The sequence below is a fragment of the Nothoprocta perdicaria genome, unplaced genomic scaffold (genome assembly GCF_003342845.1).
Source record: "Nothoprocta perdicaria isolate Ctin4 unplaced genomic scaffold, notPer1 scaffold_349, whole genome shotgun sequence".
Lineage (NCBI taxonomy): Eukaryota > Metazoa > Chordata > Aves > Tinamiformes > Tinamidae > Nothoprocta > Nothoprocta perdicaria.
Window position 1 is genome coordinate 442,974 of NW_020455587.1, and position 21,214 is coordinate 464,187.

Genomic DNA, 21,214 nt, shown 5'->3' on the forward strand with positions numbered 1-21,214 from the left:
GGGGGAAATCCATCAGTGTATTCCTGAGAGAACCTAAAAGATAGCAGAGAGAGCATCTCAAAAGCACTTTTCAAGATTTCTYTCCACCTCACTTTTTTTCCCTCTATTTATTTTTAAAATAGGAAAGGCTGTCCTCTTGTATAAACACTCCAGATGATGCTGACCAAGGAAAGAATGAGGAGGAAGGGTTTTTGTAAGGAAATGCTGGCCTCACCACTTCTGAGATTTGCTCTATCAGTGCATAACTGTCGAGGGAGCAGAAGCACCCTTCAGACAAAGCAAAAGGCCTCAGGGTCAGCACTTTTCGAGGATTTGGCATGCATTCTGGTAAGTCTCAGTATATACACAGCGATATTAGCAACATAGATCCAGAGCTTATCCATTGCCCAAAAAAATGCTTTAAGGATGCTCCAAAACCACAACATAACCTACATTCACACACAAAAGCCTAGCAACAGGAGAACTGGGCACAGACTGTGCACATCCATAAGACAAGAAGTCACAAAGCAATGCAGCTGGGTATGTCTGACTTGTGCCGCATCCAAGATCTTATAATGTTGGGGAATCGCATGCCATGGAAGGTAAGTCAGAAACCTCCTGTTGCTAACCCTTTCCTCCTCAATAGAGGAAATCTCTAAGACCATTTCAGAGTTGGAAGGGATATCTCCTCTAAAGTGATTTTGCTTGCTAAACAAATCAAGGTGAAGCCTGCTACACAGAAGCAATGCTTTACCTTAGCTAATAAGCATCAGTCACAGAACAATGCTCTAAAAGGTGCAAACTCAAGCAATTTAAGTTTTTTGCATGTTTTATGCATTTTAAGGCAAAGAATTCTCTTTTAAATGTCAAAATGCATTTTTGATACATTTTTTTCTTCTCTACCTGCCAGCAGAAGCATTCAAATGAAAGATGTGAAGGATTTTTTGTCTGATGTTGTTTTTAGCAGATTATATGCACAAAAAATACATTATAGTAAAGACAGCAAAATCAAACATCCAAGAGTTAGAAAATCCACCTTTGAAATACTAGGAAAAAGTTTAATCCAGTTCACTTACGTATTGTAATATTATGTTTAAACGGGTGATCTAATTCCACTTTCCTTAARGCAACATGGAATAATATATGGAATAATATAATATCTTCCCACTTGTAAGTTAAAAAACATGTGAAATACTGCAATAAGAAAACAGTACATACATAAACACTGCTGAGGAGAGAGGGGAAGAGCATTGCCTTTCTGCAAACAATGATGGCAATTAGCACGGGCCCAAATAGGCTTCTTTGCTCAGGCTGGAGAAACGACTCCAMGAGTACCCTGTTTGAAGAAGGGTCTTGAAGTTTCAGTTTTCCCAATCTACCATAACACGTAGGCTACCAAAAAGCATATTCTAGACCCCTCTGCAGCAAGCTTCAAAGGAAGCTGGATAGCCGTTTTCCCATTTCAGTCAGTATACARAGCCTATTCACTATATATTAGCTGAGTACCAGGAGAGAAACAACTTGACAAGTCAGAAGCTGAAGCAATACGTGTCAAAGAGATTGAATTCCACTCTCATATTAGTATAGAAGAAGACAGTGCATGATCATTGCTTGCAGATGTGGCTGTTTAGGGGATAATGCTAGTGCACCTTAGCACTGAGGAGTAATGGAAATTGTCTGTCTTGTTCTCATTCTTTCTGAGACAGCCACTTGTGATATGTCTTGTTACASTGCCAGGTCATTTCTCTCTTCAGGCTCCTTAAATATCACCTGTCCAAGTTGCAAATACATCTCTCAAATGATGACATTATGTTTTGTCCCTTGCTAAATAGCAAGGCACTCGCTTTGCAAAGCAGGAAGTTACACTTTACCTAGTGAAATTAAAGCATTTTAGGCCAACCATTCTGCTGGAGCTTTCCTTCATAATGTTGCTTGTATGCATATGAATGCCCAGCCTCCCACAATATGAGCCACACTCTTTAATAACCAATTTTTGAGTCTTTCTCCATTAYTCATAATCAAAGAGAGAGGCTACAATTTCCTTAGAAAGACAATTATTACAGTTTTGTGCCAAAAAAAAAGGTAAATGCAATGACTTTTAAATGACATCACATTAACTGAGAACCTCTTTCTATGAGAGAACATGCCTGCACAGTGTGTCTCATTTTCTCTCACCAATAACTCCTGTGTGCACATAGAGCCTGAGCAGAAAATARCTCAGCAGATTCCGCTCGAAAAGACCAACCTCTGACACCTGAGACAAAGACAGACACTTCACTTCCATGAAATGTCAGTGTTATGAAATATTTAACTCTCACTACAAGCCCAAGCAGGCCTGATAAAGGCGCAGGATGAAGCATGGACATAAGGAAGGTGAGAGTAGGAGCAGCTGAGAGTAAAAGCAGATTTTTGCCAACTGAGGATGAAAGACCATACTGTAAAAGCTAGGAAGATTTTTTTTTTTAAACATATAATTACAACTCCTGCAAATTTGTTTCCAAACCTGTACAATTACCAGATATATGGAAGGAGCRATGCTTGTAACATCCGAGAGTCCCATGCAAACATTCCAGAGCAGAATGGCATTTGTTCAGAGGGAGGAAAACAACATACATGGGCCAGTATGTATATGCTGAGATAATATGCAAAGCATCTAAGAGATTAATTTTAGGAGAACAAAGTGTGTAACATTTTAGCCAACATTTTCTAATTTAAGTCTGTCCACGAGGCATATTTTCAAATAATTAAAAAAAAAAAAAGAACCTGATCTGTGCGGATTGTAATAGTCTAGATAGAACATCACACACTGGAAGCAAAAACGCATATATTTTCATGAGATCTTTAAATCACTCGGAGTCCAACAAGCATTAGACAGACTCAGGCAAAACTGTCATCCTGACCTGGCAGATCCTGTCTTAAATATTGAGACTGTAAGTTGACTTGTAAAGGCAATATTGAAGTGTGGCAGCACTTTTGCATCCACTGYGGGATCAGATCAACATAAGGAAATAATAAATAAATAAAAATACTTTTGTCAAAAGACTTCATATAAAGAACACTACAGCTCATTAATCTAGGACTAAATCATTCACAGCAAGACATAAAGACTATGACTACATATACATGCTTATAGATTTCTATTCAATACTGCTGKTCTATGTATTTTCCTCACTGTAAAAACTAAGGGTATATGCTCTGAACAAGCTCATCAGTAAAACAGTGAAAAATGTCTACCCGCTTAATTTTGCTTTCAAACGTGCATCACTGCCCTTTCTGATTACAGCTAGATAAGATCATTTATATCTATGAAAAATTTTCTTGATTCTGTTCTGTACAAGTTCTTATACTGCATGCATTACCACAGGATCTGTGCCCCTTCTCAAGAACATTTATAGTTTCTATGACGTATTAGTTGTTCCCTCAWCCATTGCTAAGGCAGAAATATCTTTATTTTATTGTTCTTTTACTTTTGTTTCTTGGTCAAAGGGAAGGAAGAGGATGGAAGGGAAAAAAAAAAAAAAGAAAAAAAAGCAAGAAGGCTCTAAGGCGAAGTGARCAGGGTCTTTAATTATGCCCATTCAGACGACAGGAGACAAATGCAAGGCCAGTCACAGGAGATACTTAGTTCAGGGAGAAACTGATCTCAACCYATTTCTATACAATATTATTGCTGCATGTTTTTCCCCTTACTGACAGTAGAACCTGTGTGTACAGACACAGAAACGTTGGCTGAAAGCAGAGCAGTGGTACTGGTTGATTTTCAAGGGGGCTACCTCCATAGGACCATAAAATTACATCAGCTACAAAATTTATTACTGAATTGAAAAAAATTACTCTCTAACATATCATCTTTATTGTACCAAATTCTGATTACATACTATTTATCTGTTGCGAGCATTCAGATAACGCCGAGATCTCATATCAGAAAAAAACTCTAACAAAGCCATATAAGGTAAATAAATATGACACACCTCCCTAGTGAAAATGTACATATTAACCCTGCTTTCCAAATGGTCCCAAGACAAACTGATTTGTTAAATGGGGCAAACAGCCCCAGACTGGATTCAGGTATCTTGACTTGCAGTTCAGGGCTATCTTCTAAGATCTTGACTTTCAGGAAATGTGGTGCAATGGAGATCATTTACTTAACTGTAATCACCTGAACAGCTACAACTTCTAAATTGTGAATGCGGCACTTTCTGTTCYGAGTGGCAACCAGGCTCCTGCAATTTGGCCTAATTGGTGGAGTTCATTTGGCAGAGGAAAGAGGGCATGTTGCCAAATATATTTTCACAACTCCCTTGCATTGAAAGTAATTCYATAAATAAAGGTAATAAACTGCAAAATGTGTGCTTGTGGTACTGTTAGACTCAGTGTCTGAAATGTTTAATTATCTGAGTGATAATTAAACATGCTGCCATTTCCAAGAGCAATGAAATACCTTTCAGCAATTAATAATGACCTGAAAAACAAAATGCATAAAATTAAATGGTTTAGGAAGGTAATCCAAGGTGAAAAATATTCCTAAACAAAAGAAATAACTTGCTTTTCATGGAACACGATTGGAAATGTGAAACAAGGAAAACCCAGGTAAGACTTTCACTTACATGACAAATCACTGTCTACAAGCATGCCCGCGGCTACAACAACAGCGTTAATTCTAGTCACATCACCACCTTCACAGCAAGATATCGTTTCAGGATTTTAAGTTTTAAAGTTTCTGCCAGGGTTTCTTTATTTTGCTTTCTTATTCAGCCTAAAAACCACCCCTTGTGTAACACCATATTTTCATTTTCACAGAACGGGATGCTATGTACACTTGGAGAGGAGGTTAAAGAAAATGGTCCGGATCACAAATAAACCAATTTGGCAGAGTATTTCCAATATGCAGCTTCAAAAGCTATAAAACATTCTCCACAATTAAAGAAAGGCTGAGAAGCTTTGCTCCACTTATGCAGCCAAGGAATGCATTAACTTCTTAGCTAATGTCACCCAACTGACGGGTCAGTGATCCCCACACTGAATCAACCAATACTTTGTGATCGACTTTCTCCTTTTCCCACTCTATAAATACAGCCTGTTTTACTCATACTGCAACTGGCCAACCTGAAACATAGATTAACAGCAGCCAAGTCAAGACACTGTCAATTAGCATCTTGATTCTTGGTTATTTAGCATTTTTGCAATCTTTTGCCATATGCCAAGTTGATCAGTAGTTAGATTTTATATTTTCTTCATAAATAGCATAAAATGCAACCTGATATGACTCGAAGAGAAATGTTCATCCATTGGTATGTTTTTTGATACATCAGCCATTTGCATTTATCTGTTTTTTAATCGAAATGTTTTTGATCAATACACTACAGAAGAGCTACACTGCCTTTATTAACAAGATCTATAATCTAATTAAAAAGAAAACACAAGTTATTCTGACAAGATGTGTATTCCATAAACCTGTTGACTGTCTCTAATWATGTTACTTTCTTAATTCTTTGTTAATCAAATCGTGAACTGGCTGTTCTGTTTTTCTGTTCAGAATTAAAGTCAAGATGACAAGCCTTTACAAGCCTTTTTTTAATTGGTTAAACCTAGCTCCTGTATATGAGTATTGTTAATGTTACTTTTCAAAACATTTGATTTGAAGTGCCCCAGCCACCTGATGCTTTTCTTTTTTTTTTTTTTTTTTTTTTTTTAAACCAGTAATCGAAACCAGGTCACAACAGGAGTCTTAAAAAGCCATTTAAAGATCTGTTGATCAGACCTCCCGATTTCCTGATGTGTGACTTCACAACAGCTGCTGTTTAATACCCTCCTCAATCTATTGTTGCAAAGGAAGCCATTTCATTATCATACCATACAAAAACATCATCTGGCCCATTCCCCCCTCTCAGTGCCAGCAGGAAGATTGACTGAGAAATTAAAATGAAGAAAATGAAATTCATTCAGTTCTACGTGAGTCAGTCCAGGTTCAAATTAGGAGGAAAGAACAGCATTACCTGCATTTTTATAAAGCAAATTTGCAAGAAGAAAAAGAAATCAATGCTAAAGAAACTACTTCTCATAGAATAAGGCCAAAATAATCTGGAGGCTCCTTTGCTTCCCAGATCGTATATTTAAATGCTGCAGTGACCACAATAGCTTATAAAACCTTATTAAAATATTCCCTGCTTAATTTTTAATAGCATGTAAAATGAAAGTACAATAAAAGCCAGTCCTTTAAAACTGCAGGTGTCAAAAACAAGTTTGCTTTATTTAGGTACTTAGTAATATTATCCTCTTAAAAACTGAGGCACCTTAATTATGGAGGCAAACTAAATTAAGAGATCAAGAACACTAATGAATTGTATTCAGAAAAGTTTGCGTTCTTTTCCAGTCAAAATTAAAAGTCATAGCTCAGGAAAGAATTACAGTCTTCCGAAAGGAGATTATTTTAACCTGCAGGCACATTCTTCAGAAGCAAACACAGACAGGAAAAAAAACATGAATATGAATGCCCAAACTTTGGAGAAATTACARGCAGGTTCTGAGTGATCTGGCCTGGGTGCACCCCTCGCATTTTCAAGTGCTGCAGGATGAATTATTACCCGCATCCCGTCTCCTGCAGCGGGAGCGGTGGCTGTGGATTAATGCACTGCCATACATTTGCTTGCCACAGACAGTGCTCCTCTCAGAAATGTGATCTATTGACTAGTTGCACGCGCTCGGGATAAATCACCAAGGTCTCAGCGCCGCGGCGCGCACTGCTCCGCCAAAGGCAGATGCGCGGCCCGAGGTGAGAAGGGAGATGAAAAAAATCAGCCATGRAAAGGGCTGCTGCCAGGCAGGACAGGCAATACGACTGCTCTCCTGCTAGGCAACTCAGTGGCCAAGGGTCCTTTCTTRTGGACAGAAGCACCGCTGGGATAAAGAGGGGCAATCCGCACAATAAGCAGTGCTGATCTGTAGGACACTCCCTCAGCAACAAGTATCTCGCCGTAGTATCCAACCCCAATGGCGATACACCAGCCAAGACTATTTACTCCTTRGCCCAAACTTGCTCAATTGTTTAAATGCCTTTTGCATATCATAAGCAACTGGTAAACCTATATGGAACAAGCGAATAGTGCACTCGGTATCTTCTACTGAGATCTTAAATGCTTCCAATTACCACATGGCCCAAAGCCCAGAAATGGTTACGAGTGCCAAACACATTTGTAAAAACAGCAGCAACTTATAAATATTGGTGTAATGTGGGCACTTCTGCAATGATAAATGATAATTTAAAAAACACATATTTGTTTAAAGTCATTCTTCATTTTCATTTCATTCTAACAAAGTGCTCAAACAATAAACAACAGAATCATGAATAACAAAAATATGCAATTAAAGTGTTCAAAATGTATTTAGGCTCCCTTTTTAGCTATGTTGTAACTCCATACCTTAATATAATTTATTTAAAGGGGAAAAGGAAAAGATTTTGTTTGAAACCTTAAGGTAGCTGTTGTGCTGTAAAGGTACTAGCTCTCTGACCACTCAGTTTTTGGAAAAAAAAAATGTATTTGATTTAAACTATTAAGAATTATATGTTTCTCTGAACTTTTATTAACTCTCAAGGATTTATATAAGAATTTAGTATGTACAACTTCAAGAGACACAAGTGATGTGTGCAGCTTCATTTCCAGATTTTCTCACTTCACATCCTGTAACAGGACAAGTGAATTTTCTGCTGCACTGTCCCCTCTCATGCCACTCGGTCTCAAAAACAAACAGAACTATTATAAAACCAGAATAACATTTTAACTCTCCAGATGGCCACGTAAAGTGAGTTTCTCAGGGTCAACATCGCTGGGATCCCCTGGCTAAAATTCCTTAGAAAATGAAAACACTTAAGCTTATTTTTGTTTTTCAACATTTCCCYGTTTTTGCTTTCCTGGGTTGCAGGGGAATTCAGCAACGTCCTGGCTTATGTGTGTTTTGTTTTTAAGATTAATAAATGTGCAAACTGTAAGCAAACATTCCACATCCAAAAAAGAAGAGCAAGCSACCCAGCTCCTGAGCCTGGAACCAAAGGCAAACCCTAAGTCAACACTGCAGCGCTGAACGAGCCTCTGCTCCCCAGCCTCAAGACCAATTGCTACTGATAAGTAGGTCTTTGAGACTGATAACTGCTTTGGACAACAGTAAAATAACAACAGCAGCAGCAACACTCTCAATATATAGATTGTTCCATTCTCAGATCTGATAAAGCTGTAACCAGCAGTAGGAAGCTTATTCTGCACCACAACCATTTTATTAGCAAAAAAAAAAAAATAAATAAATAAATAAAACAGACAAAAGTTTACTTAAGTCATAACATTTGAGCAAGAAAAAAAAAATGTTTTTCTCTGACTGCTGTACAAAAGCTTCGTGTTCTACTGAAAATCACACCCTTGCACTGAACTTCAATAAAGTACCAGAGATCAGCTCCGCTGTGGATACACATGAAGCTCTGGACAGGCTGAACTACTGACCTCCCTTGCCACTAAAATAYCAGTTAATCATAAAACCAAGCTGTTCGCTGTTACTCAGCAGCAGCAACCAACGTGACCAAACATTACAGCTCCCTGAGTAGGTGGGGTGGACAAGTCGAGACCAGAATGCATCTCAAAAGCCTCCCGAAGGAAAGGCACAGTAGGCGATCACAGGTCCCAACACACTCCAAAGGAAACTAAATCCACTCGAAAGCCACCAAAAGCAACCTAGATACAAAGCCACTGCCTCAAGTGCTGCCCACGGCCTTTGGTTTGGATTTGAAAATGCTGGTGAGGCRAATAAGGCAACAATGCTGGGCTCCRTGTAAAGAGGTGCCCATGTTGGGTGTGCGGCCTGGTGTGGTGAGGAGGCAGGAGCTGCTGCACCTGTAAGGGGGCTGTGCAAGCCCTGGGCACCTGGCGACACCCTCAGGCCCTTGGAAACCAAGGGAATGCAGTCTGAAGGATAGGGAAGGAAAATATTCTTACTCAACATGACTTAGTCTTAGTGCTTAACACTCCACCATGTCTTATATTCTGTTGCTCAGCCCTGGCACATTTAGCCCTGACACTGCAAACYGACAAAACAACATACAAGATTTTCATGTAAAATGCAGTGAATTCGCTTCAACATGCAAAAGATTACCCAGGAAATCCCAGTTACGCAGACTGATTTTTGCAGGACTTTTAACTAATGAAAGAATTATCCCTTTATTAGAAATCAATTGTGTTTAGTATCATTGGAAACGTTTCCTAAACAAGTCACCAGATGTTGTTTTCGCTATTAGGGAGACAGAAATACTCTAAATACCTAATAATAAAAGTGTATGTCTCAAGGGGAGATGAGCACAGTCATTGCTCAAATTGTTTGAAGGTAACATACATCTGCAGCAAAACACAGGCTAACAGATTAGTAGTATATTATTATGAAATATCATGAAAWTATGAATACTAAATGAATTATGGGAAAAAATCATTTGTATTCTTTATTCCAATATAATGCTAATCCCTACTCTAGACATAAAATAAACAAAGGGTAGGATACTAACCTATTCTTATTGATGTGTCTGTGAAGTAGCTATCACTGGTAGTTGGCACATAAACATTAAAAGCTCATCAGATCAATGTTCAGTAATATGTGCTTTTTAATCCATACAGAGAGCAGTCAAAATTCACTCTGAAAATTCATTTTTTTCCCATCACTCCATTTGACACTGAGCAGATAATCAATTATAATTTGTTTCAAAATTTAAACTAACACTCACAAAACTTATGGAAAGACAAAATTGACAGAGAACATTGACAGGAAAGAGAATAAGGATATCTGTCTGAAGAATATGTGATCTTGTCAGTAGCAAGAATTAGGAATAATTGAAGAATCTTCAGAAAGAAGGTATTGCTGCAGAGATGTCATCTAGCACAGCAGAGTAAATCACCTGCCAGTCACTAGTACAATACCAGTAGCGAAAGGGATTGAAGTGTTAGCTATTTCATTATTAGCTTTACCTTCCCCTATAAATCTTTTCAGAAGTGACTAATTTTTGTTTGTGGTTTGCCTTCCAAGAGTAAATATAAAAAACAACTGAACAGCAACTAGCTTCAATTTCTTATTGCTTTGGGGCCATTGCAGTTGCCTTGCAGAAGTCTTGGGAGGAAAAGAAGCCGTAGTCTTCGTGGTCAGGCAGGTAACAAAGAAGCACAGAGAGAGAGAGAGGTAGTTCTACCTGGATGTGGGCTGATCCTATTAAGGACCCATTCTCTGATGCTGGGGAAAATTCTTCAGCCTCACTAAACCTTTGCTGACTCAAAGAAAAGAGTTTTCTTTTCTAAAGAAAAATGGTTAATAATAACATACTTTTATGTATTCATATATGTATTTTATGTGTTAATGCATATTTTATGTATTAATAGGAGTATACTTTTTATTCTACTTTGTATAATTTACCTTTATGGAATAAGATGAACCAGTTATACTTGCAAACACCTTGAGATTTTGTTATAAAAATAATACTGCCACAAAAATGTTGATTTTTTCTTCTGAAGATTTCTTTTTTTTTTTATTTCTTTTAATTCCTAGTGAATTGAATTGAAAATTTGCTGCAAAGAAAATTAGATTTTGGTGCCTTATATGTGAGTATTAAAGGAATAATAATAAACAAAATCAAATTAAAAGAAAAAAAAACAGCCACAACTCCTTGTTTCCCTTGCTTTCTGAAAAGACGTCAAACTTCACATAAATAATGACCTCCTTTTTTTTCCTTCCCCATTAGAAAGTTTGTCTCTGTCATAAACACTTCGTAAATAAAATTATATTTTTAAAGTGCTAGGAAAGAAAGCTTTTTGGATTTGTTAGTCTTGGCTCACTCTCTTTAAACTCTCTTTAAAACAGAKACTGTTTCAGATTTGCAGTGTACTTTTTCAGAACAAAGTCTAAAATGATTCAGAACAATAAATCAATGCTTTAACCTTACTTAGATCTCAACAGCTGTCATCTGAACTGAGATGGGCACAAAAATCTTTTCACTTTACAGGAGAGAGACTAAATTATAAATAAGATCTCAAATTTCAAAAATATCTTCAGTTTCAGAAGTAGCTTACAGCTACTGTTTTAGGGATAAAATGAGCAGTGTTCAGATTACAAACATTGTTATATCCAAATTGAAAATAAAAGAAAAGCATACATACTGGCTAATTTTCAGAGATTTAAGCTTATTGCCATGGCCTAGTAGAGAAGACTTGCAGTAGTAGCTTCCCATCCAGACACCAACTGTTTCCTTGAGTAAACAAAATGAATGATCACATATTCTTAGATAAGAACTAGAATAGATGACCAACAGAGTTCATCTCTCACTGTCATCTGCCCAACAGATAACCAGTGTTAAAAAAAAAAAAAAAAAAAAAAAGCTTTATCTTTCTGTTTTATGTATGTTTTATGTACACACACGTACATACACACAAGGCATGGAACTGGATGCCACTGCAGCTCTTCCTTCTTACTACTTTAGCTCAGTTTTGAATATGTAGTTACCAGCACTCTCTGACATATCTAACATACTGCAGTCTAACATAGTACAAGCCACGCCCTAAAAATCTTGAGGTTAGGAAAAAAAAACCCACTATTKAACTTCCTTTTATTTGCCTCCTGGTTTGATGTTCATTTTTTTTTTCTTTGTAACTATGAAAGGTAGGTATTATTCTCTTTTTTATGAAAGTTGAGATTAAAATAAGTAGCTTTACAAAGCACATCATCTAACACAAGTTGTCAATGCTTAATCTTCTTGATGCTGTCCATAAAGAGGCACTCTAAAAACCCGAGGCAGAAAGCAAGTTTCTGCAGCACTCATGTTTGCGATGGTGGTAAATAAAGGGAAAAGGGAGGAAACTATTAATATGTGGCATGAAGTTTGCCACAGACTCTGGCAGGCCATGCATACTGTCTTTGAAAAAGGAAAAAAAAAAAAAAACCCTGAGGGACACATCATCTCTGTAAAACGTTGTTTCTTAAATAGACTCTTTTTTCCATGCAACTTCCTCTAAGTAAAGTTTTTCAAAATGAGAGCACAAACATGAAGTGAAAAGCAGGCAGATTGTCCTTTCCAGAAGTAATGAGGTTTCTATCATTTCATAATGACAAAGATTTTCTTAAGCTTTCTACAGTTTGTTAAGCTTTTTCCTACAGAGAACAAACAGGAACCAAGTCCAGGCAAAATGAGACATGGGGAAAGAAATGCACACTGGCCCAAGCACACTGGWTTCCTCGAATGCCAAGGGAAACCTTAAATTCAATTGCAACCAACAAACCCCTGAAATAACCAAAGAGGAGAACTCACCTGCGCATTTGGTTCTGGTGATGAGCGGAGGTCCCGGCTGCCCAGTTCCTCCTTCTCCCGGTCTGGTGAGCAGCACTCGAATCTCGTACTCGGTGTCTGGGTCCAGGTGCCAGAGCTTGTAGGTCGGGGCGTTGACAGCRTGGGTTTCCGTCCAGGTGCCCGACGTCATGCGGTACTCCACTTCTTTCAGAATGATGGGTCCATCGCCRATGATGGAGTTGGCATTGAGCTGGATCAGCAGGTATGTAGGCCCTACACCAAGAAGCTGGGGGGGTGCTATGGGCCGGGGCGGCTCTGTTGGAGACACAAAGGAAGAAAATGCCAGCAACAAAATAAAAGCTGGAAAACTCATTAAGARGAGGACTCTTTCAGCATAAAGCTGTCAGGTTTTCATCAGCAGAGGTCTGAAAACTTGAAAGCAAAATATCAAAGCTACATCAGCGTAAGACAACCTGAGGAGAATTTCGGTTGATGGAAACGAGTGGAGTGCTGCCGGCACCTCAGCAACATTATTTTTCCAATTTAAAAACCTGGGTTGGGAACCCAGAAAACCCTAATCTGATTTACAAACTGATATTTTGCAACATGTTTCCTAACCAAAAAAAAAAAAAAAGAAAAAAAAAAAGACACCCACTGCATTAATGCTCATAAATGTATTTTAATAGACCAATAATTCAGGATTTTGAGAAATGTAATTTTTCACTGAAAGAAGTCTTGTACAGAAATAGTTGCCAATAGCATTATATGCTAATCCTGTAGAGAATATCTGAAAAATGAGTATCAGTGCAGTTCATTTGAAATCCACCAGATGCAATTACTGTAAAAGAGACGGATACACATCAAAGGAATTGAGAATAACTCAGAACTGAGCAAAATTGGATGGAGAATGACAAAATAAAGATAGCAACAACATAAAAAATTACTTTATCCTTAAATAACTAGCTGCAAATTTAGCAATTCCAACAATAGGATGCATGATACCTTTTCTCTCCCTCTATTCCAATCAGCCTCCCCCCAAATATTTCAACACACCTGCAAAGAGAAAAGGTTATGAAAGAGGCCAAAAGGGGAAGGTGAAATCTCTCTTATGCAGAAAAAGGTTTACCTAAAATCGCACATTGCCTAGGCGTGATTTATTTTAAGAAACAATCACCATCAACATGTACTTTCCTAATAAAATGAATCCACTGATAAACATGGAAGGTTCATTTTCATTCCAGATGGCTCATATTTCAACTAATTTGTTTCAGTTAATTAGACAACAATGTTAAATTCAATGCACGCAGGGGTTTCATACAGCAGCGATGCAGAACTAACGTGGCAACTCTGAGCAGGTAGATAGAGCTAATGGCCAGTCCATAAAAATAATATCTAACCACAGAACAAAACATTTCCCTAGACCAGTGCCCGTTTCACCACCACTCTGGCTCTGCTCTCCTCGTCCAACAAATGCTGATGAAAGGAAGCCTTGCATATACTCTGCCTCTCAGGAGTGACTGCACCAATGTTATTTAAATAGTATAGGATGAGGCAGGACCTAGAAGGCCTCTCCAATGGCCTCCAAACCTCCAATTGCCTCTAGACCTCCTTCTAAGTCGTCATACCATCACTTCATRGCGAAGCTTGGGTGAGAATTCCCTGGTTTTCTGGAGGCAGTAGTAAAAATTTCCCTCAAGAACTGGCTCCCAGCAGCAAACTTACAACTACATAATCAAGGAAGCAAGTTTCCCACWTTTTGCCACAAAAGCATCTCTTATTGATCTTTCTTCTAAATGAGCTGCCTATGAAATTGTCTATGCCTTTGGACATGAGGGATCCTCTRAGCTGTCTATGACGGTCACCAGTGCAGCTCACTCTGTTCTCCCAGAGTGAAAAGGTGAACGCTCCCAGCTGTTCCAATTTCTCATTTTGGATATACAATACTTCCTAAAGGATTGCCTTTAATTATTAACATCTTTTACCCTGCTTTGGCAAGAAAAAAGCATGTGAACTAATTTAGACCCCTACCTGAATCAAAGTCAGCAATGCAGCCAGGCTTAATAAGGGCAGTTCATTTGCTGTGGAACTAACACATTAAATGTCAAACTAATGAATTCTAAGGTCAGTGGATATTATAGCAGAAAACATAAACGTTGATGGGATGATACACTACCAAGTTCGAAACCCATTAAACATCAGGCTACATTTAGAAGTATACACTTTGATTAGGAGCATGATTATTACAAATAAAACCTCWCATTAATGAGACTAATATATCATTGCATATTAAATTTTTATGTTAGAGGTAGAGCATATTCTTATATTAGCATATGTATTTCTTTTAAGCTCTTGAGGACAAGGAGACTTATTTATATAGTCTCTCCCTGTTCCAATAAATTATGCATGAATTTTAATCAGCAAATGAACAAGTAATTGTTCTGCAGCATTATTAATATTCTTCATAATACAATATACTATCACAACCAGAGGCGTGGTGCTACTAGAAATCCCAAAAGTACACTAAGTAACAACTGAAGCATGCACTCCCAATCTACCAGATAAACTTTTCCAATGTAACCCAATTAACTTTCTATTAATTATTCTCGTTCATTATTCTATAACTAGATGCATCAACTATCTCCAAAATATAATTTCAAATTGCATTTCTTCCTCTCTCTCTATATATACAGCAACCTGAAACTTTTATGGCTTGAAAAAATACCATTAATAAAATCAGAAAGAGGATCAAACCCTATTACTAGGGTTTTCGTTACCACTTCCATAGCAAATATCACTGTGTGCAGTATTGCTCTATCAGTGGGTTTCTAGCACAATTAAGACCCTTCAAGGAAGTGAGGCTTCTGGCATTTCATCCTAGCAATCTGGCTCCACCAAATAAATATTATGGAGTGCCTTGGAAAGATAGCCTGACCAAAATTAAAACCCTCTTATCACCGAATCACAGAATGGTTGAGGTTAGAAGGGACCTCTATAGAGATCATCTAGTCCAACTCTCCTGCTCCAGCAGGGACACCCAGAGCACGGGGCACAGGGCGGCATCCGGGCAGGTTTTTAAGATCTCCAGAGAAGGAGACTCCACAACTTCCCTGGGCAGCCTGTGCCAGGGCTCTGCTACCCTGACAATAAAGAAGTTCCTCCTCATATGTGTAGTATGAAAAGAGATGCATGAAAGGGAAACTCGGAGAAAGCCACTCRGAAATTCAGTCTAGCTTATAAAGTATGTAAAAAATTCAACCCTGGAGGAGTGAAAATTTTGGAGCATTGATCTTGAAACAGAGGAAGAGTCAGGGAAATTGCAGGTAAATAGGTAACACTTAACCCTTTATTTCTGCTGAAACTTAACCAAACAACCCTAAGCCTCTCAATTATTGTGAGCAGACAGGCAGGTAAATTCATGGCTAAAGTGTCATGTTCCTGGTTAGCAATCTGCAAGGAACACACTTCTACTTTKCTTAGCCATGAACCTTTTCAGAATAGCCATGATGATTCTAAACAATGTTTTACGCAGGAATATTTCAACCTATGGATGGCTTAGAACTTGGTCAGGAGAGTGCTTCAATAAGCATTTCAAACACATATGCAAATAGTTCAATTCCCTGCATGGTAAGCTACATTTCTTCCTTTGCTAAGCACAAACTTTAGAAACTCGTTTCAAGTGTGACTTGTTTAATTACAGACTCATTTTCTGACTATATTTTTAGCCTCTGCTTAAAGTTAGCAAATCTGATGAAATCCCTTCCAGTATGCATGGCCACTAACACATCTGAAAGACTATATAAAAAGAGCACTTGTACATCTACAAGATATTAAAGACATGAAAGTATTTTCATGCATAGCATTTTGCAGTATTTGGCCAGTTCTGGTTTTGGCATAAAATGCCTACAGCTAAGTTAATCAAAAATTAAGACTGACATTTCATCCGTACAAAGTTCCCATTCTGCTGAGCTACTAGCAGTACATTATGCTCACATCAGTATGTGTGTGACATTATGTATTAAACGTACTGTGATATTTAGGCACTGATGACTAGAATGAGCATGCAGCATCAACCCCAGCTATAATGTTTGTTGCAGTTAAAAAGCTTTGTCAGATTCTTAATGTTAACTATTGCATGTAAATAACTATGCACCCATAGATAGAATAAACTGAGAGAAAAATCCATTAGTGTTATTACTATACTAACTAGCATGCACAAAATTTCCTATTTTATGCATGCTAGTTAGTATAGTAATTTATTTCCTATACTCTCAAGTAATACATACATACTTTGTTGCTTAATATTGTTTACCCAGTCAGGTTGACAAGAGCATTACTATGTATCCTTCTGAAATGAACCGGCTCCTAAGTTTAAACTAAACAAAGGAAGTTTCATTCGTATCCTAGTGGCAATCCTATTCTGTTAATGATGAGTTCAAAGCAGAAAAAAAGAAATTCTGAGGCCAAAAGAGAACCCTATGGCTTCTTCCCCCTTGGAAGGAAAAGCTGACCCTGGAGACACACTTGATTAGATCTTACCTTTTTGCATCAAGCCACGTGTTATTGAGTGTAAGATAAATCAATCAAAGAACACTCTTTCCTTGCCCACTGGCTCAAATGTTTTGAGCCACACAGCGCAACCATCCAAGACAGGCACAGCCTTTCATTCCCAGGACATTCCGCCTCCCGTCTCATGCACACAGACCTGGCACACACCAGTATCCTGCAGAGTTGCTCTGCTCACATGTTCAGTGTGGCCTTGTGCTGGTCACAGCACATGGTTAGTCTTCTYTAGCAAATACCTTACATGAAGCAATAAATTTGATGTGATGATGGGCAACACCAGTTTAATTCAACACATAGAATTGGAATTATTCATAAAAGATATAGCTTTTGCAATTATTCCATGACAAACTATTCATTTATTTAAAAAGTCCAACAATATTGGCATCACCACTCCAGAAATTAAAACCTGCATATGTTAAAGTCTAAAGCCTTAAACTAATAAGAGAGTAAGCTTAAAAGAAAAAAAATCTTCTTTTTCTTCACTTAAGAGAAAAAAAGAAAGAAATAAAGATAATACTGGATGCACAGGGAAGCACATCGATGATACCTCTGCAGATAATTCAACATTGATTCAACTCCCACCTAGATCAAAGTCATTTCTTTCTTCCAGGAAAACGGTTATTTCATACAAAGCTGATGCATTCGCACATTGCTGGTAAGAACAAGCTTCCCAGGACACTAGGAAATACAGCCTGGAACACCCAAGGCCTCCAAAAGAGTAGAGGCTCAAGCAAAAATCCCTGCACACCATGAGCTGGCCCCACACAAGGCGCCTCTGCTACATGATCCTAGTGGCACCAAGCCSAACAGCGCGCAAAAATAACGGCCAATTTTAGGCTCCATGAACACTGTTTCAATACTCTTCCTACCCTAGAAGATTACATATGGTTTCAGGATTCACACATATAAAAAAAATAYTGAAAAAGTGAAGAAGCAGAAATGTTTGTTTAAAAGTTGGAGAAAATGTATGAGATTTAGCAGAAGGAATTATGGCAGGCAAGTACTTGCATGGAAAGAAGAATCTCAGCCTGAAAAGCTGGTTAATCTAAAGGAAAAAAATGTATTAACAAGAAGCAGTGACTGAGGGCTTAAATTCAAATATGGTGTTGAGCCATAAATTTAACAGCGAGAATAATAACTGTATAATAATAACCAGTAATATTATAGGAATGTCTACGTTCTCTGAGTGTTTTCAATCAAGGCTGGAATGCCTTCTTACAGATTATACTRCAAGAAAAAGAAATAGTAGTAGTATGTATGACTCCAAAGAAGCACAACTGAATGAAATATGAAATTATGTGGCCATAAAAAAGGTCACATAAAAGGGGCTTCAAAAAGTTTAAGCATAAGAACAAATGGAGGCTTTTCTTATGTTTTTGATTTTTAAAAAAGATTTTTTCTTTTTTCTAAAAGGAAAATGAGAAAAAAAAAGAAAAATGAAAAATGTCCATAATTCCATGTGTAGTACAGTATCTTTAATATGAAATAGAAATCTTTTAGTCTGTTAAAGATGCTGATTCAACACTCTGCCCGGACCCTCTTGTCTTGYGTGTCAATAAAACCTACACTGTCCAGTTACAAACAGAGGGCTCTGTCATGTGGTGGGGAGACCACTACAGAAAGAAGCACTTACCTGATGAGGTAGCCTCCTACCAGTATTTCTAGCCATTAAAATCCAAGTCATTGCAGGGATTTAAGGATCCCCAGTTGAAAACATAGAGCTGACTAAAAGCACAGGTACCATGAACTTTGAAGCACAGTAAATCTCTACAGTTTATTGCCAAATTCCCAACCAGATCAAGTTTTCAGTTGCTTTGAGCAATAACCTAGACTATACCTACAATCCAGTCTCATAGCCTATACATACCTCCTCTAGTAAGCAGTGAAGTCCTTACTGGCTTTGTTATATAATATACAGAAGACAAACCAAAAAAATATTAAAAAATTTAAAAAAATCAAAAAAAAAAMCAGAAAATTGATTTTTGATCAATTTAATCGATTTTTTAATCAATTAAWCAAACAAACAAAAAAACAGCACCTGACAAGCTAGGTATCAAAGAGATCTCCTAGTGCGCTGGGGGCTGTTCATCAATGGGAAATGAATATTCTATCAGCTTCAGGAAAAACAAAAATAAATAAATAAATAAACAGATAAACAAACAAATAAATAAATAAATAAATGGTGTCAGCAGGTTTTTTTAATATTTTTTTCCCTGCATTATTGACAACACATGTCTAGATGTACATCGCTTTGAGACCTTCAAGCCACTAATCAAAAACACACAGAGGGACTCCAATAAACAAAAGTTGGATCAGGGTAATCTTAACTAATCAATTCAAAGATGTGTGCGTAYAAGTATTCCTAACCAGAGAAAAGTCCTTGTTACAGGCTTAGCCCACAGGATTTTAGCTTATGTTTCCCACTTAGCCATGCACCTTGCTCTGTGCCTGAGGAGGAGGGCAAGCATGAGCTTATCTGGGCCAGACACATTACGCAGCAGCAGCAGCGCAGATCTGCTGCTGCCCATGAGACACGCTGCTGCTGGAAACACCAGAACATTCGAGCACGTGTGCCGGGAGCTTTGCAGTTGCTTCCATGCTGCCCGTGACAAGCAGAGGGCTTCGAGTCAGGGGCAGCTGCGAGCCCAGCCTGGCCTGTCTGCCCCTAGACTGCTCCCGAGCTCTTCCTTCCCCAGGGCAGCGCGCGTGGCTCCCGCCTTCCTCTTGCACCGTCACTTCACAGGCTGTGAAGAGCTGCCACCGCTCACCCCGCCGCCGCTCCTGGGCCGCGGCCCTCACCACAGCTCAGGAGAGAAGGTGGCCAGGACCTGATGGAGGGGTCTTCTCCTCTGGCAGGTTGGGCTTAACCCATCTGCAATGGCTGGAATAACATGCACAGACCTCAGAGGTGTTCTCAAATCACCTCCACACAAGGTAGGGACTCGTAATAAACCCCACGCTAGCTGCAATTTAATCTCTTGCAGGGCTCACAGGCCCTGGATTTCTCCAGGCTGGAGTGGATACCTTCCTAAGCCACTTCTTGGCTACTCTGTTCATGAACTCACCTCTTGGTCTGGCAACAAATTTGTCCTTCCTTTTCACAGCCATTAGCAACTCCCTTCTCCTCAGATGTAACTCATTCGAACAGCAGTTTCATTTTTCTACTCTGTTATTTTTTCTAATAGGAAAGTTTCTATTGCTCCCACCTCTGTCTTGCAGCCAACACTCCAAGAAGAGTCATCATCGTGGCTGCCTATAGTTGGGGCAGGTTAAGAGCTTCTCGCTCAGAGGCACACCAAAGAGCAGCCAGCAAAAAAAGGTGGTCAGCAAATAACTGACTGTAATATATTACGCCATACAACAATTTCATAAAACTAGGTAGAAATTTGTAGGCTCTCGCAGTTAAGCGTTCCAAATCACTGCGAGCCTCCTGTTACATGCTCCCAAAGATAATAAAAAGCTAATTCAAACTTATCTCAGCTGCTGTCCTGTGACTGTAAATGATGGCAGCCGTGTGGAGAAACTCAAACAGCTTGTGATCCAGCATTCTGCCGCAAAGCTTCAACTCTTTCTCCAGCCCTGAATTCTTGCACAGTTATTTTCTACAACTTAAGAAACATTTTCTCTGCAGCTTTAAAATACAATTTATCCCAACTGCCCAGTATCTGACACCAGCTGATAGTCCCAAGGTTGATGCACAACACCTACAAAATGTTACTGTTTAATTAAAAAAGTTAGTTGCCTGGAACAAAAGAATTATTTCTAAGCRATAGCTCAGTGGCCAGGTTGTATCAGTTGATTTATCCAAAACACATAAAATTTTCACTGTCTTTTATTATTTGAAATAGAGAAACTGAAATAATATTTTAACCAAACATTCAAAAATAAGTATCTATAACAATAAAATTCAGGATATCCTATAAGGAATCAGTAGGGAAAAAAAAATACAGAAATCGCAAATTGAGGAGCGAGCTCAGGACAACAGCCTTGTTAGGATACTGACATATTTGTCCATAACATCACTTCTAATTTTGAGTCTGCAAATGGAGATATTGCATCACAAGTTCAGCAAATTGCAGATTTGTCTTTGAGCACCTATTACATCAAGTTTATGTTTTAAGTACAAAGTGTGCAACAGCATGCAACTAAAATGTATTTAATCTAAGTGACACGGCAGTTACTGACCACCTAAAGTGCTGAAATAAGAAGAAATATTTCAACAGTGAAAACTGCTAACTTCTGCATGGTGATTTCATATCCTATGCATCACCATGGCATTTTATTCACCTTGATTTGAAACACCACTGCGTTCATTTTATTATCTTCCTTTAAATAAAAGGAACAGGGTGCAGCTTTAGTACTGTCAGCAAAAAC

General features: G+C 38.3%; 1 protein-coding gene across 6 annotated transcripts in view; it reads right to left on the reverse strand.

The window, feature by feature from the left end:
- Positions 1 to 21,214, reverse strand: part of PTPRK (protein tyrosine phosphatase, receptor type K) — a 293,985-nt gene that overhangs the window by 147,528 nt on the left and 125,243 nt on the right. For all 6 annotated transcript variants that reach the window (XM_026044058.1, XM_026044053.1, XM_026044054.1 and 3 more), the window contains exon 6: positions 12,299 to 12,592. In XM_026044058.1, coding sequence (XP_025899843.1) covers positions 12,299 to 12,592 — 294 coding nt within the window. The remainder of the gene's footprint in view (positions 1 to 12,298; positions 12,593 to 21,214) is intronic.